General features: G+C 45.8%; 1 protein-coding gene across 5 annotated transcripts in view; it reads right to left on the reverse strand.

Moving 5' to 3' along the window:
* Positions 1-17,761, reverse strand: part of LOC116943806 (uncharacterized) — a 91,709-nt gene that overhangs the window by 50,718 nt on the left and 23,230 nt on the right. For 3 of the 5 annotated variants that reach the window (XM_032957026.2, XM_032957024.2, XM_032957027.2), the window contains 6 exons: positions 13,160-13,242; positions 12,564-12,697; positions 11,612-11,708; positions 9,063-9,586; positions 7,076-7,150; positions 3,794-3,871 (listed from right to left, as the gene is read on the reverse strand). In XM_032957026.2, the coding sequence (XP_032812917.2) occupies positions 3,794-3,871; positions 7,076-7,150; positions 9,063-9,586; positions 11,612-11,708; positions 12,564-12,683 (894 nt within the window). In that variant the 5' untranslated portion in view covers positions 12,684-12,697; positions 13,160-13,242. Of the gene's footprint in view, positions 1-3,793; positions 3,872-7,075; positions 7,151-9,062; positions 9,587-11,611; positions 11,709-12,563; positions 12,698-13,159; positions 14,843-17,761 lie in introns of those variants that run through there. The other 2 variants (XM_076068181.1, XM_032957028.2) reach the window with 2 other exon arrangements.

Here is a 17,761-nt window from a genome sequence, read left to right on the forward strand (position 1 = left end):
ATACTATGATAATATATGCATTGTCCTTGAAACTGATTGGTCCACACCAAGGGATGGCACACCTCTTCTGAAAAACCCTGGCTGGTAAACCTTACCGTTTCAACGTCCAGGCAGTCGGTCAAAAACGCCCGACGTCTGTACAGTGAGCCACACCAGTTGTGTGTTGGAGAGTAAACCCACGACAACATTTACAATTTGAGTACCGTGACATTTCGCCGGTAAGTACAACAGTCAGCCTCGTCAGGCAGCAGCCAGTTCTGGCTGTCACTGAACTAGTTACTAATTGGCACGTTTTGTTTACGTGACAAACCTGTACTAATTGGTTGTGCCGGGTGGTGGGTTTAACGACACATTTATATGTATGGGCTCGAACAAAAAAAACCTTCATTATGGCTAATATTGGTCTCGAAAGCCTACTACGACTACAATGTGTAATCGCAATCACTCGCCGCCTGCTACACAGCAGGCTAAGGGGGCCCTGACGCCAAGGCCGTAAATCGATGCAATTTCAGAGGTGCACCTACGCTGCGTTGCACCCATGCCAACCTGCTGAACTAGACACGGGACAGCCCCAATATGCTCATGTTTGTGGCGTGCAAGGAAAAGTACGCCATATTTTAAAACCCGCAGGTAAGGCGCAAGCATTAGGTACCGCTGGCACACACAAGCACTGTCCCAAAGAGAGTCGGTGAATCTTCACACCTTTATACGCTACTATTGTGGTTGGTTCAGTGTGAACATTAATATTAATGTATTCTTTTGAACTATTACACAGAAAGTGCATGCCACAAATGAACCACAATACCTGATCACTACTCCCCATCCTATCACCTTCTCCTCACCCTGACCATCAAATTCACCCATCCCTCCCACCTCTATCTGCCCCCCCCTCCCCGCCCTTCTTCCACTGCCGCAGTCTCCGTGCTTTCAATCCTTCCTGGCTAATCTCCTTTCAGTCCTCAGCCTTCCTTCCTACCGACTATTCCTATCTTCACGATGACGCTGCCACTTATACTCTTTGCGTTGATTCTCCCTTCCTCTCCCAGCACCATCTCGCTGCTCTGCGTTCCCCACTTACCCCCCCCCCCCGTCCGTGGCCCCCTATCCATGGATTTCTGTCCCCCTCAGACTCACAAATCTGAGCGCTGCTGGAAATCCTCCCACACTCAGCTCAGACCCTTGCACCGAACCTGTTTTCTAAAATTTTTGCAGATCTTGAATCTGCAATACTGCACAATGTCCTATCTCTCATTTTTCTCCCTTCCCCATCATAAACTCTTTGCCACCATCAACAACTTGCGCCATCCCTCTTATTCTACCCGATCGTTTCCTCCCAATACCCAATGCTCCTTCTGCTCTGGCCTTCCCCCACCATTTCTCCTCTAAGGTTGAGCACATTCAGTCGTCCATTCTGCCTATCATTGCTCCATCTTCTTCTCTTTCCTCTCCTCGCATCACTGCACCCCCTCTCTCCACCTCCACCTCAACATCTTCATCGAAGCTCTCCACAGCCATTTACAAAACTCACCCATCTCTTCACCCCTTAAGCCCATTCCTGCCTCCCTTCTTCCTTGCCTCCTCCCCATATCCTTCCCTACCTCGTGTCCCTCTTCAATTCCCCCCTCTCCAGTGGTGTCTTCCCCCTCCAACTTCAAATCTTCCGTTATTTTTCTTTTCAAAAAAACCTTCCCTTAACCCCACTATTCCTGGCAACTATTACCCTATTTCTTTGACTTCACAACAATTCTTGAACGCCTTGTTCATAACCGGCTCTCCCACCGCATGTCTTCACATTCCCTATATCCTTAATTTCAGTCTGGTTTCCACCCTTTTTTATTCCACCGAAACAGCCCTTCTCAATGTACAGAATCATCTTGCAAATTCCTTTCTGCCATGCATCATTATTCTTGAACTTTCCTCCACTTTTGGCACTGTTGATCACCCCACTCTAAAACGAAACTATTTTTTTATTTTACCAGGTAAGGTCTACATGTCTACTGAGCTATGTAGATCTGTTTCAGAAGTGACCGGGCCACCAATGTTCACTTAACCAAGTCCCTTATTACGTGGAAAAATTACGTCAAGGGAAAAACCAGAGGACCCGGAGAAAAATCCACATGACCACGGGGAAAACGTGCAAACTCCAAATATACAGGTATCAGGGTCAGGATCAAATCCACAACCCCCTGTATACCAGGCGAGGAAGTTAACATCTCACTACTGTAGCGCACACTCTTATACCTCGGCATTTCTGGCAACCCTCTCTTGGCTCAAGTCTCACCTTCCCTCTCGCACATTCTCAGTCCCCTTAAATCACTCCGTTTCCCCTCACTCTCATCTCAGTGTCCGGTGTTCTGCCGGGTTCTGTTCTGGGTCCCTTACTATGATCTGCATAGTTTGTCTCTTGAATCTGTTAAATCTTCTTTCCTCATCATTTCTATGCTGATACCACAATCTTCTTCTCCTTTCCTTAATTTATCCATGACCTTTCCTCTCCTATCACATCCCATCTGGCTGCCATCCAATCCTGCATGGCGCTTCACTCTACCGTCCCAATCCTTCCAAAGCATCAATCATTCGCTTTCTTGCCTCTCACTCTCCTCCTCCCCCCCAACCCATCTCCTTCCCTACTCTCTTTCTCACTCCCAATTCCTCTGCTCTCGACGTTGGCATCACCTTTGACCGTTCCCACACTTTACACACCCACATCTCCAACACTACTTGAATCTGTCACGTTCATCTATTCAACAGGAGGAACATCCGCCCTCTGGTTTCAATTTCTGCTGCGAAACTCCTCTTTCATTCTCTGATCTTTAACTGTCTGGACTATGACTGTAACTCTTATGTTTGGTCACCCTGCCTCTACCCTCACTCCCCTCCAACAAACATAGAAATGCTTCTGCAAGATTCATTTTCAATCTTCTCTTTAATTATCACGCCTCGCCTCTCCTGCTTCAACTCCCCAGCTTCTAATTCACTACAACGCTGTCTTTTCAAATCCCTGACGCTTTTCTTTCAATCGCATGATGGCTTAGTCCCACGTCATCATCCCACCTCTCTCATCTCCTTCCATTTCCCCTCTTGTCCTCTTCCTTCCCAGACATCTCTCTGTCGCTCTCTGTGCCTCTATCTCCCTGTGCCCAATCCCGTTTTTGGTTCTCAGTCCTTGCACCCCTCCACCAGAATCAACTTCCTCTTGTCAATTAAGCAGTCCCCCTCAACCTCTCTAAAAGCATCACCTCTTCTCAATTGTCTATTCTCTTCTTTTGCCCTCCTCCCGTCCCTCCCCTAAAATTTCGTGAACCCCAAGTACCCCTCTATCGCTGCACTCATTCCTCAATCCAAGTACACCCCTGTCAACCACTTAATTCCATTCTGCCATCGTTTTCCAAGTTATAGAGCGCCATGAGTGAAGGCGGTGTAAATATAAGTTAAATTAGATTATATCCAAGTGCGTGAAAATAACATTAACTTTTACTTTCAGCTGGCCGCTAAAACTCTTGACTGCGGCCCGCAATAAAGTGCAGCAAACAGAGCAAGGCTTATGGGAAGATCGCAGAGGGGGACACAGTGCTCGCCCCAATACTCTATGAATCACCTACTATGACCCTAACGGGCATTGCTAATTGTTAATATTAGCCAAGTGACCAGTGGGTGGCAGCCTGGATGCAGAAATATCATCTTCAGAGACTGTTCTCCACCATGAAGCCTCAGATATATAATAGGCCAATGTACGCACACTCCACTGTTAGAATATAAGCACACCACTATAAAATTGTAAGCACACGCGTACCTTTTTGATTTGAGCCTCCTTGATTTTCTCTAGAGCCATTTTGATCTTCTCAGCTTTGAGTTTGGCTTCCTGTTCCTCCTACAAAAAAGGACAATCCAATACCACATTCGTTTACACTAGGCAACTTCCCTTCTGTGACAACGTTAGTCAACCAGGAAGGGGTCTGTTAACAAAGTCTTAGAAGTTTAAATATACGTATAAGAATTTGATCATTTTGTTGTTTTTGCATGTTGTTTTTGTTGTCCTTCCCCCGCACCTCCAATAAGCATGGTTGGCTACATATTGTATAAAAGAAGTTTAACATACATACGACTGCTCACAGCCTTCCATCAATACAACAGCGTAAATACGACCATTCATAGTTTTGTAGTAATCTTCATAACAGAGAACGCATCGTGGGTTATAACTGAAGAGAGAGGTTAAAATTATTTAGAAACATTTATTTGATAATGAAAAGCAACACGACAATGTTTATTATGATAAAAGTTGTCAATCTGTGCATATTGGTGACTATGACACCTGGGACAGAACCTGGCCAATGACAAACAAAAGTTAAAAGTACACAAACAAGTATGGAATGTGCAAGTTGGGAACTGCACCGAGAGACAACTCATAGATCAGAGGACAAACTCGTTACGTTGACTGCTAAGAAGTGTGCATGGACAGGACACGTCACTAAAATGATGGCCAATGGACAACGCTGGAGACAGAATGGCAGCTAAACGAGGGAAAACACGTCCAAGAGGAAGAACCAAAAAATTATAGGATTCCATTGGCAGTTTTATTTTGGTTTTGAGTGAACAGCCGTACTCACAGAGGTCTTACCCATGTATTTACAAGTGGTAGCAGTGTAGAGAGCTTCCTTTTGTTTTGGATGATCAAATCCCACTATAACCTACAATATATAATTAATTATATAATTCGACTTGCCAACGGCAACTTTGATTGGCTTGTGCAATGTTGCAATAAAATGGCAATGCAATTAGTTATTTATTTACAACATGCAAATTACAATCTCACAACGCTGAACACGTTTTGGCGAGCTCAGCTTTCTAACAAGAGGCATGGGAAAGTACAAATGGGTAGGCAGCCAGAAACTAGTACCAACAATTAGCCCAAGCTCCGTGGTCTGCCAATAGGGGGCGATAGTTTGCTGTGTACAGGGACTCCTCTACTTACGAACGAGTTAAGATTCCTGGTCTGTCCTTAAGTCGATTTGTTCACAACTCCAACTTTACTCCTGTCAATTCTAAACATGTTGTAGGCGTGTACACTAAACATGGGAAATGGCTTTAAAAGTTGTGTACTCTCCTGTAGATGAAGATGCCAATGGTTCTTCATGTTCTGCAGATGTAGATGCCACCACCGCCATCTATTGCGCAGCGGTTTAATTTACGACTCGCGATCCGAACAGGCAATTGGACATACGGACAGATTTGCGCGTATCTCTGAAAGTTCATAAGTCAAATGTTCGTAAGTAGAGTAGCCGCTGTAACACCGAAATTAGTTATTTAGAAAGTATTTTTTTGCCACAAGTACATGTGGTTACTGCAGACTTGATACCTTGCAAAAGGAATCTACTTGACTTGGTGTTTGAACCTATTAACACCTGTTGTATTGCCAGAAAGGGGTAAAACTTATTACTATTTTTCAACATTTTTGATACTCCCAAATAATGTCCCATAGATAAAATGTTTTTTTATTTGGCAAATTTAGACCATGACACAGGCACACAATGGCCTACTCTTGACAAATGACATGATGACGGACGCTTGTGTTGCACCCGAAACATCGTGATTTAATTTAGTTGTTTTCATTTATTTTATTGATTTTTCTACCTACGTGACTTTATCGAAAAAAACAAAGAGTATGAATCCGTGCAGTCACGAAAGCTTCAAATCTAGAATTATGGGACATTTAACGTGGTAAATTTCATATCCCTGTGTGAAGCAGATGGCGTGCATGTTATGGTTGATACACCTCCAGTAATGAACAGGGCAACCACTGCAATGCCGCTCTGAACGTGTGTGGGAGCAAATGTGCTCCCACTAGGCCATGAGACTACCCCAAAACAACAGGTTTGTGCATTTCAAATATAGTGTCGAATGTTTACATGTACATTTCTCACAAAATGTATTTTCATCAATATTTTACATTGAACAATATTAGCCAAAATGGTGCGGAAACCATTGTGCTAAGGATACTTGGGCATTGTACACACATGATGAGATTTCAGCACTCCATCTCCTCAGTGGCGAGATGATAATGCTTGACGATTGGCCATCATACCTTCTAGGGCAGTGTCCTGCCAAACACACTTACCTTTTTATTAAAGTGTGGATGTCATTAACCTGCGGATGCTTTCTATGCCATGTGTTCTCCTCTATAGATATCTCCACATTTCTTAGAGTATATTTCAGTTTTCGTTTAATAATTTTAATTAATAGCCGCACAAATGAATTAAGCCACAACAGGCAAAATGTCCAAACTGAATGTATGTTTAATTACTTTCACACCGTACATAGCCAACCGTGTTAATCAGAGGTACGGGGGAAGGGCAACAAACTAAACACAAAAAGAAAATTCTAAAGAAATTAGTTTTCAATTTAGATGTAATATAGTGCATAGCCCCAGTGGCTTCCTAATATCGGAGGAGCGTTTCAGACGGCTGCAGAAGTGCATCTGAAAGCGAGCGATGCAGTGGCCATCTTTGTTCGATGATTAGCCAAAAGCTGCTGCGAAGATGATCGAAGTTTGCACGAGGGTTTATGATCCTTGACGAAATCAGAAAGGTTTTGTGGTTCATTTGTGGCAAGTACTTTGTGTGGTATAATGAGTGCAACCTTATAATATGAACTCATTTTATGCTACAGGCATTTTAACTATTTGCTTAGTCAACCAAAAATCCACTATCTGCTGCCCTGGATAAAAACAAACAAACAAACCAGATAAACAATACGTACATAGGTAAACAATACATAGATATATTATCTGGATTAAAATGTTTTAGCATTATTAATGTTTTTGTTTCATCCAGGCCAGGGGACTGCACGAATGAATCAATAATCTCTACACACAAATGCAGCAATTGAACAGGGCCATTGAGTGCACGTCACGAAGCAGTGACAAGACAGAGCATGTGCAAGTATACAATCGTGTTCGTGTTGGCGTTTGTTAATACTTTTTTTGTAAAGGAAAGTTAGTAAAGCATAGACAGAGGTGGTGGGCGAGTGGCAAAATCATGCAACACCAATGGGGGGCGCAACTGGGATCAGCAGTCACCTGTGTCAACAAGTGGTTGGGTTTTCCCGCCAGGTTTCGCACAAGCACTGAAGTCCTCCTATCCAGGTACGGGTGCTTGGGTGTGCGTGAAACACGAGAGGAAGAGAAGGCAAAGCGAAGGGGTGCACAATGGGCAAAGAGGCTTCACGTTATCAGCCACGGCATGCAGGGTATCCCGTCCACGCGCAACAGCATTCTCAACCCAGCGAGCTCCGTCCACCACCACCAGCACCACCACCAACCACCACTACCAACCACTAAGCACCACCACTAACCGGCCGGCTTTTAACGCGTTACACCGAGTGACACCGTTTAACCGAGAGGTGACGTCGCTTCACGGTAACACCAGCACGATAGCAAGGGTGAATATTTATTTATTGTTTATTGTTTTTTACCCAGGAAAGCCTCACTAAGTCTCACGATTCCTTTTCAAGAGGGTCCTGCCAAATGTTCACACCTTGATTAGCACGGTTGGCTACGTGTGATGTGCAAAATAAGTTGAATGTACATACGTACATACTGCTGTTTACATTTCAATTAAGTAATTATCAGGTATTTTTTTTTACTCTGGAAAATTTGAGTGGTGACGCCAGCACACAATGGAACGTTGCAAGATCGTTAACGTCCACTGTGAACCAGCTGGCGTGCATTATGGTCAATATTCACTGTAGTATTCAACAGGGGGGGTCGCTGGATTGCAACACCATGAACGTCTGCAACGGTAATTGCCCTTACACTGGGCCATGTGGCTGCTCAATAATAAATATTGCTCTTGCTTTTGGTGATGCTCGGTGGAAATAAACCATTTTGATAACCAATGCAATGATATCATTGTTATCATTTAACTAAGAATGCAGAGGGGCTTTAACACTTGGAGTATGCAAGCAAACAAGGTTGAAAACCAGCACCCAGCAGAACCTACAACAGAAGTAAGAACAATCACGGCAACATTATGGCTTTAGACCCCACATGAGACACACATTGCTGCACAAGTGGCTGTGCCCGAGATTTATTTGGTTGCTCACGATCATGAAAGGCACCAGTCAACATCCTCTTCTGAGGCATTTGTTGGGGGCACAGGCTTCAACTACTTCTGCATCACAAGGCCCAAACCACATCCTGACTAAAATGCTAGAAATTTGGAAACACCCTTCTGCCTTCTCTTCCGAATGAGAAGAAGACTTCTGACTTGATCCTGCTCATCTCTCTGGCCACTTGACCAAGAGTGCAATTTCTCCATCATCATATTCTTACCAGTTTATCCAGTGTTTGATGCTACCAATATCCCATGCTATACTGTTTAAGCTCACCGCACTTACCTGATGTGTATATAGACAAAGCATCGCTCCAGTATAAATAAAGATTCTGATTCTGATGCAATATCTGTGTCTGGACCTGATTGTTAATCTTGGGACTTCCTTGTTGATGCATTTAAACAAAGGTCAATAATTTGCCTGGCACCCATTCTTTATGTCTCTACGTAGACAGAGATTGCTTCCCCAACGTTAAACGTCACCTTATGATGCCGCATTGTATTGCGCAACTCGGTTCATCTGAATGTCCTCTGAGCTGGTGTGATTGTTGGTGGTTGACAACAGCTGTTCCTCTCCCAGTCCCCAGCTCAATAAAAACACATCAACTTTTGAACATTGCAGCTGTTGATGAGGAAAATGGCAAAAAGTAAACACATTTTAAGCGATTAAAAAAATTGTGGGTTCGGCCATGTAATCGTCAAGCACAGTTTAAACCATCAGATGCAGCCAAACCAATTTAACGGTCACGTGCACAAGCGGTTTAACGACGCACCAATTACGACCATTACGGCGCACCCGCTGGCAAGTTGGAAAACAATCCTCACAACCAAACCACAGCGATCATTAGAGATGCGACGTATTTGCTTCGTATTGCACCCAGCATCTTGAGCACGGCACCGAGGAAGCGGGAGGGAGCCGAAGCGCCGCGCTGCTGGGCGGCGTTGTGCCGTTACCTCATTGACAGGCGTCGTCGTGGAGGCCTGCTGGGAAAGGTCGGACTCGCGTGAGCGCGACCGCTCCGAGTCCTGGCTGGAGGCAAGCGAGGCGAGGCTGGAGCGAGACGATGTCGAGTCGGAGCTGACGTCGCCCGATTTGGACTCCTGGGCGACTCTGTCCGTGGGGGCAGGCTGCTGCTGCTGAGGAGGGTGTAGGACTGCCGGCTGGGCAGCTACAGACGCAGCGGCCTCCTCGATGCTGAGGGAAGCCTGCTCCAGCTGCGCCGTCAACTCCTCCAGCGATAGCTGTGCTTGGTCGCAGGCGTTCACCTTGGCGTGAGACTTCACTGAAGCCGGCTTGACCCACACACCCGCTGCTACGGGTGCAGGGATAGCCCTGACCGGCTCCGGCGCCGCAGGAGGCTTAGGAGGAGCCGCAGGCTGCGAGGGCTCTTTGGTGATGTTTTCCAGCTCCTGACCCATGGAGCACAGGTCAGCCATCAGAGCGTCGAGGTCCACTTCCTCTCCCTGGTTCAATGCCTCTGGAGAGGACACGCAAGGGGAGTGCGTCAACACGAATCTGTTTTTTTTAAACACAGATTTATTTTCATAACCAGTGATATGACTTATGATTGACCATTGGGCCAATTGTGCGAGCGCGGTGCCTATGTGTGTCGCACTGCCTGCTCAATGCTACACAGCCAAAAAACATAAGTTGTCAAGTAAACAAATGTCCCAAGCTATTCTTCAGAGGTAGTTTGGGTTTAGAGCGTGTAAATCTCAATGCGTCATTGAACCCACCACTACCCGACAGAGCAAATTAGTAAGGTTTGTCCCGTAATAAAAACATACCAATTAGTTACGAGTGGAGCACACCAGGGTTGAGTGGGTGAGTGTGTTGAAGGGTAGAGTGGGTGAGTGTGTTGAAGGGTAGAGTGGGTGAGTGTGTTGAAGGGTAGAGTGGGTGAGTGTGTTGAAGAACTGAGTGGGTGAGTGTGTTGAAGAACTGAGTGGGTGAGTGTGTTGAAGGGTTGAGTGGGTGAGTGTGTTGAAGGGTTGAGTGTGTTGAAGGGTTGAGTGGGTGAGTGTGTTGAAGGGTAGAGTGGGTGAGTGTGTTGAAGGGTTGAGTGGGTGAGTGTGTTGAAGGGTTGAGTGGGTGAGTGTGTTGAAGGGTAGAGTGTTGAAGGGTAGAGTGGGTGAGTGTGTTGAAGGGTAGAATGGGTGAGTGTGTTGAAGGGTAGAGTGGGTGAGTGTGTTGAAGAACTGAGTGGGTGAGTGTGTTGAAGAGTTGAGTGGGTGAGTGTGTTGAAGGGTTGAGTGTGTTGAAGGGTTGAGTGGGTGAGTGTGTTGAAGGGTTGAGTGGGTGAGTGTTTTGAAGGGTTGAGTGTGTTGAAGGGTTGAGTGGGTGAGTGTGTTGAAGGGTAGAGTGGGTGAGTGTGTTGAAGGGTTGAGTGGGTGAGTGTGTTGAAGGGTTGAGTGGGTGAGTGTGTTGAAGGGTAGAGTGTTGAAGGGTAGAGTGGGTGAGTGTGTTGAAGGGTAGAATGGGTGAGTGTGTTGAAGGGTAGAGTGGGTGAGTGTGTTGAAGAACTGAGTGGGTGAGTGTGTTGAAGGGTTGAGTGGGTGAGTGTGTTGAAGGGTTGAGTGTGTTGAAGGGTTGAGTGGGTGAGTGTGTTGAAGGGTAGAGTGGCTGAGTGTGTTGAAGGGTTGAGTGGGTGAGTGTGTTGAAGGGTAGAGTGGGTGAGTGTGTTGAAGGGTTGAGTGGGTGTGAGTGTTGAAGGGTAGAGTGGGTGAGTGTGTTGAAGGGTTGAGTGGGTGAGTGTGTTTAAGGGTAGAGTGGGTGAGTGTGTTGAAGGGTAGAGTGGGTGAGTATGTTGAAGGGTTGAGTGGGTGAGTGTGTTGAAGGGTAGAGTGGGTGAGTGTGTTGAAGAGTTAAGTGGGTGAGTGTGTTGAAGGGTTGAGTGGGTGAGTGTGTTGAAGGGTTGAGTGGGTGAGTGTGTTAAAGGGTAGAGTGGGTGAGTGTGTTGAAGGGTAGAGTGGGTGAGTGTGTTGAAGGGTTGAGTGGGTGAGTGTGTTGAAGGGTAGAGTGGGTGAGTGAGTGAATGTGTGAGCGAGGGAGCGGCTGAGTGTGTTTGTGCTTGAAAAGTGTGGATGAGATGCAACAGGCAGTCCAGTAGGCAAAGTCATTGACATCGGTGGACGAATCAATGAGTGAAGTTGACGGAAACAGTAACCATGGTAGTAGTGATAGAAGAGTAACGAGGAGATGACTGACCACCAGTAGGCGAGTGAGTGGAGTGAATCAGTGAGTGCTGCATCATCAATCACCTTGACTGCTCAATTTTCAATTCTATCAAGTGCAATGAGTTAGGAGCTGGGTGCAGCACCCCAGACATGGGGCCGAATTTGTGCTTTGCATTACAGCAGTAACGCTCGTTGAGTCAATGATGAAAGATTTGGCGTGGGGAAAAAAAATCGATACGTCCTTTGCTAGACAATTCACACAGCCATTCCGCGAGTGCAATGTGAAAGCAGACCTGCAGAATTCACAATACCAAACCAGCACTTACCATGGAGGTTATGCATTGAAAATCTGTATCGGAAGTTGGCCAAGTTGGATTCATTCTTCGCAAGTTTGGCCACTGGCACCTTGTTCGTGTCCAAGTCCTGAAAAACCAAACAAGGCACGGGGTCAACGTCTCGGAAATAAAAAAAAATAAGCACGGCACTTTAAAAAAAGGGTGACTGATTATACCCTCGTTATAGGTGTAATGCTACATGGTGAGTTCCATCCTAACCCTGACACCTGCTGCATATTTGGAGTTTGTGTGTCTCTCTCACTCTCCCTGTGGTTGCGTGGATTTTTCTCCAGGTCCTTCAGTTTTCCCTCCACATTTAGAATCAACATCATGCGTTTTTGAGTATTTGCCTGCTATACATATCCACGCGATAAGCCACTTCATTGAGCTATCATTTGTGATAGCGAGGTTGCTTCTGAAAACGAGCTACACACCTCAGTGGGCCTCGCACCTGGAAAAATAAACAAAAGTGTTGCTATAGGTGGTTTATTTACTATTTAGTTATTTTTATTCATGTGCGGGCCTATTACGTCACGTTGTAACGCAAGTACACACAATCAACATAAGCGAAACCGGTAATGAAAAGCTGGGGATAGAAAGATGGGGAACGGGTGCTCGCTACACCAAACCATACCAGGGTCCCACAGAAAGGGGAAAGAGTGACTTTTTTTAAGCAAGGGTAAAGAGGGATATAAGCGAAATACAGCTGACAAAGATAAGAAAAACATAAGAGGCGACCTAAACCTTATCTTTCCACCCCTCTGAATCCGGCTCGTCTAGTCTGCAGTGGTTACGCACCTTTATCCTCGGTCCCTGTCTCCCAACCCTGCATCCTGCTAACTTACTTCAGGTCTTGTATAAGGTGGGACCATCTGGCCTCGAGTTTAGATGGATTCTTAACAAAGGGCGTATGTGAGAATGTGGATGACCGGAATTGCATCACCTTGGTGAGCGTGTCAAGCTCTCCCAGCCAGTTCCCAAACATCTTGTCCAGATCTTCGGCATCATCGTGGTCGCTATCCTCCTCGGCCGGGTGCTCCAGCTCCTCGTCAGACTGCTCCATGTGACTGCTTACCGCTGTGTGTGCATACCACTCTGTGTCACTGCGTGCGCGCCCACCGCCCTGCGCGCGTGCCCACCACCCTGCGTGCGCGCCCACCGCCCTGCGCGCGCGCCCACCACCCTGCGCACGCGCCCACCGCTCTCTGTGTGCGTGCGTATCGCTCTCTGTGTGCGTACCGCTGTGTGTGTGTACCACTGTGTGTGTGTGTACTGCTCTGTGTACCACTCTCTGTGTGTGTGCACCGCTCTGTGTGTGTGTGCACCGCTCTGTGTGTGTGTGCACCGCTCTGTGTGTGTGTATGCACCGCTCTGTGTATTTGTGTATGCACCGCTCTGTGTATTTGTGTGTGTACTGCTCTGTGCATTTGTGTGTGTACCGCTCTGTGTGTGTGTACCGCTCTGTGTGCGCACCATTCTGTGTGCGTACCACCCTGTGTGTGTGTGTGTGCGTACTGCTGTGTGTGTGTGTGTGCGTACCACTCTGTGTGCGTATCGATCTGTCAGCGTCTCGGACTGTTGAGAGCTTTTAGGCCAGAACCCGGTTTCCTCGACTCCTCTACCTGTAAAATAAAACAAATCAAAAATACGAATGGAGTAAAAAAAACTAAACCCACAGGCATGCTATTCTCAACAGTGACGAGTAGAAATACCATGCCAGTATAATGGTGGTAACAGTATCCACAATTGTTTTGCAGTACTACAGTAAGTTAGTCACATACAGCTGACCATCGATTATCTGGCGCGAGATTATCTGGTTTCGAACATTATCCGGCGGTCCCATGCCGATCCAGCGAAACCAGCAAAAACCTCTCCAAAAACTGCATCGGTCCGATGATCTTCAAACACGTGGTTGTGTTGAAACAAGAGCGTAGTAGTAATGCGTACACCACCCGATGCAGAGTCTTCGAGATTGGAATGGAAAGTACGGTACAGTAAATACAGTAACTTTTTACATAAGGATATTTATTCTTGTCTATTTGTATTTTTATTTATGCTAATTTCATAGAGTAAACACATTTCAAAAACAAAAAACCACACACACAACACCTAAAAACATAATGTAATACAAGACTGTGCAAACACATTTTAAATCATGATTCGTGATTATCCGGCGTTTTTGAAAATCCGGTGTCACCTTCCCCCCCCCGAAGCCGCTAGATAATCAATTATCTACTGTATATCTCCTCCAAAAGACTGACGCGTTGATGAGGGAATTCTTCTGGGCCGGATGGTGGTGGCAATCAGGTTTTAGATAGGAATCTGTGTGGGTGGCTTTCCTGTGGACAGAGTGTCCAAACGAGCTGTGAGGCCTCCTCTCAAAGAAAACATCCAGGAATGGTAGCTTACCATCCTTCTCCACTTCCATGGTGAATTTGATGGATGGGTGTATGGAATTAATGTGGTTGAGAAATTGGTTTAATGCTGGCAAGCCATGTGGCCAAATGACGAACGTGTCATCTACGTATCTCTTCCAAAGGGCCCACTGCATCTCCGACCAACACCACCCTGGCCAGTGAATTGGAACACGTACACCAAGCCCTCAAGATGAATGGTACTCGGACCGCATTATTCGCAAAGCTGTTTCTCCAACCATGGAGAAACAATCTCCTGATAAGCCAATCAAAACCATCAATTTATCATGCATAGCAGGTGTTACCAAAAATATTTCCAAAATCTTAAACAAACACAAGATCCAGGTACGATGCAATACAGTACACAAAATCCGTGATCTAATCCCATCTGTGAAGGAGGTCATTCCTGACATGCAATACCCTGGAGTCTACAAATTGAGTTGCACCTGCGGTAGCAGTAACATTGGGGAAACAAAACGACATGTCTCGGACCGTGTTCGCGAACACAAGGCAGATCTGAAACATGCCGTAGCTGGCCATTGTTATAACGCTGTGTGCTCACATGATATTGTTTTTTTCCGAGACCAAGGTACTCTGCAAACCTTCGGGCTACTATCAAAGGTTTGTTCATGAAGCCATCCAGATATATAAACAGACAAAACTTCAACCGAGAAGATGGATACAAATTAAACAATCATTTGAAGGATGTTATCAACCAGGTAATGCCTTAACTGGTTGTTGTTGTTTCCATCGTACCTGCCAGTTTACTAGCACATTTTTATCTGTTCTTCCCCAGCTTCCCACTTCTAGTCCTGCTCACTCCCCCCCCCCCAGCCTCAGGTCCTCTTCCCCGAGCGCTTACGCGGTCCCCCCCTACCCAACATCCCCCCCCCCTCTCTCTCCCCCCTTGCCTCATCCCCCCTTTCTTACCTATATAACCTCATGCCACGGCAGCTCTCCCGCCGACTTCAGCAATTTCTTGCTGTGGTTGTCCCACCTGATGAGGATTACTTGTGGTGCGATCAAAACGTCGTGATTTGTTTCATTTTATTTCTACCTACGTGACTTTACCGAAAGAACCAAAGAGTATGTATTTTCATAATCTTTTTTAAACCTGTATATACGAGTCCTGTACCAAATGTCTGTGTGTTGACAGAAGACAGATAGGCACTGTAACTGACACAGCTCATGCGTAAACACTCAATGGAGTTGAACAAACATCCCAATATAGGAGCACAAAGCTTGGGAAATTATTGGTAGAAGTTATGGTTGCCCTCCCCATTCGTCTGTGGGCCTCTAAATCTCTCTCTGAGAGCAAACAACCACTGAGCATGTTAGATTCAAAATGGTTATCGGCAGAAAATGGTTATCGGCAGATCCTGGTAGTGTCACTTCTCGTCACAAAATTCCAGGTACGCACTGACGCACTTCTGCCATTGTGTAACCAACTTTAAAATGCCACCATGATAGAACCATCACCAAACTGTTCCTTCCTCATCTTAGAATTAGGGGTGTAGCAACGAATCGATCGAATAATGTCCATTATGATATAAAGCTCACGCACCGCTCACGAATTGTGTTAGGTAACAAGAATTATGTTTGGGGCTCATATGTATTTTGCTTGTTTGCCCAAGAAAGAGTTTAAAATACTTTTTCATGAGGGTCATGTCAAGTTTTTGCAGTAGGTGGCGATGTTGCCGCTGCTGTGTGTAATATGCATTCAACTATTTTCATGGCAATTATTCAGCACTGCTGTTTTTGGTCCAATATCGATTACACGGTGGTTGTGTTTTGCGCTTGACCTCAGCCGTTCAGACGCTGCTGCTTTCTCACCACAACGAGGGAGAGATAGAATCCATTCTCGAGTTGAATTGTTACCCAGGAAAGCTGCAATCACCGGGTGCGGCTCTTTAAATCAAACTAATAATAAGCAAAGCATGCTTTGACATCTTTGAAATTCCGTACAAATTGAAATGCTTTCATACTTGTAGCCACCCCGGTGACAGCAGGACACATCTGCTGGAAAGTCTGAACAAAGAAATGAGCTAAGCTGTCGTGAAATTGCATTTCATCCTTTCTTGTTCTGTTGACATCTGGAAACATCATTAGTTTTTCTTCCAATTCCATTCCGATGGCATATGTGTACATTATGAAAAGGAATCCGAAAGAAAAACTAGAATTAAATAACTTTATTGGTACTGAGGCTCCCACAAGGCCATGCGGGAGGGAGTGGCACAGTTTTGTCGCCAGCTATCAGTGTGGCGGTCTTATCACTGCGGTTCTCTGCAGTGAGTACAACATCTTTAAAAACAGCGGCGCTATGCCCCTCTAAATAAAATTAACACTAACAGCTTGCACGTTCTGAGATTCAGCGATGAATGGGACCCACCCTGCAACTTGCAGACATTTTGCAACAGGAACAGGTCAACCCGTATATACTTGTCTGTTTACATACGTGTGCAATTGTCACCCTATGTCTGTTTCATGCTTCTGTAACTTAATTGTAATTGCACCACGATCAGTCTAAACACAATCTGCCTGAGCTGACTTGTGCCACAGAGGAATTATTATTTAATACTGGCACTGCCTGCCTGACAGCAAAAAGGCCCTGCCTGGGGTTAGATTCCCGACTTGGGCATCTTTCCGTGTGGAGTTTGTTTGTGCTCCCCCTGTTCTACGTGGGTTTCCCAGGGGTTCGCCAGTTTTCTGCTCTCATAGCTAAAAAAAACCCAACATATACTGGAAATGGCCAAACATCCCAAAGCTAAAAAACCCTGCAAATTACACAAACGGGATTATCCACAGCAATACCGTCCCTAGTGTGGAAACTTGGCAGGGCCCTCTGGAAAGTGTCGAGATACGGTGAGGATTTCCTGGGTTAACAAGCGTAGTAATAATAGTAATATTAGATGATACTGAGATACATGAAGTGAGATAGGGGATGTGGAAACCAGAGATTGATTCCCTGCTACAATTCGCATCAGGGACGAATCAGGTTGCTACCCTCTTGCACAGACCAAACCCTCCACGTATTTCTCAGTAAGCCTAGGCCTATCAATAGTGCAGAATTCTATCAAACTTCAAGACAACACCCCCAAAATTTCAGTACAAAGACGTAAATTCCCGGATTTTCGGGGTCCAGCCCAGACAGGTGGCGACCCTAGAGGCAGCGATATCTGCAGCGAGCCGTCCTGACAGGCGTAGGCATGCGTGGTCACAACAACAACAACCGCCATTCGCCACTAAGTGGCAGTCACGTCACCACAGCACTTGTGCCAAGCTACGAGCACTTCAAGGCCATGTGAAGTGTCGAACGCCCGCCGGCAGGTCACAGGACAGGCTCAGGTGCCATGGGTCAACCGACTGAGATGACTGGCCGATGCACCACCTGTGATTACCGTATTTTCCCGCATATAACCCACGGGGTATACCACTTCTTACAAACAAAACAAGACCCTGCGGGGTATATGGACGTGCGGGCTATCCCAAAAATATTTTACACGTGTGACATGTCATAACTAGTTTAATTTTTTCATGGTAGGACTATCCACTATGCAACACTTACCTTTGACTAAAGCACTGCTGAATAAACCACTCACACTAAAATTGCACATGTTATCATGTTTTAAATTATTCGAATTGTTTGTACAATGAAACGACAATGTTGGAAGTGGGCGCACTTTGTTTACCGTAATACTTTCAGTGGCTGTAGTGGGGTGCGAAAGTT

This window comes from Petromyzon marinus, chromosome 19, assembly GCF_048934315.1.
Source record: "Petromyzon marinus isolate PM22_M1 ecotype Great Lakes invasive population chromosome 19, UKy_Petmar_22M1.pri1.0, whole genome shotgun sequence".
In the NCBI taxonomy this organism is placed as follows: domain Eukaryota; kingdom Metazoa; phylum Chordata; class Hyperoartia; order Petromyzontiformes; family Petromyzontidae; genus Petromyzon; species Petromyzon marinus.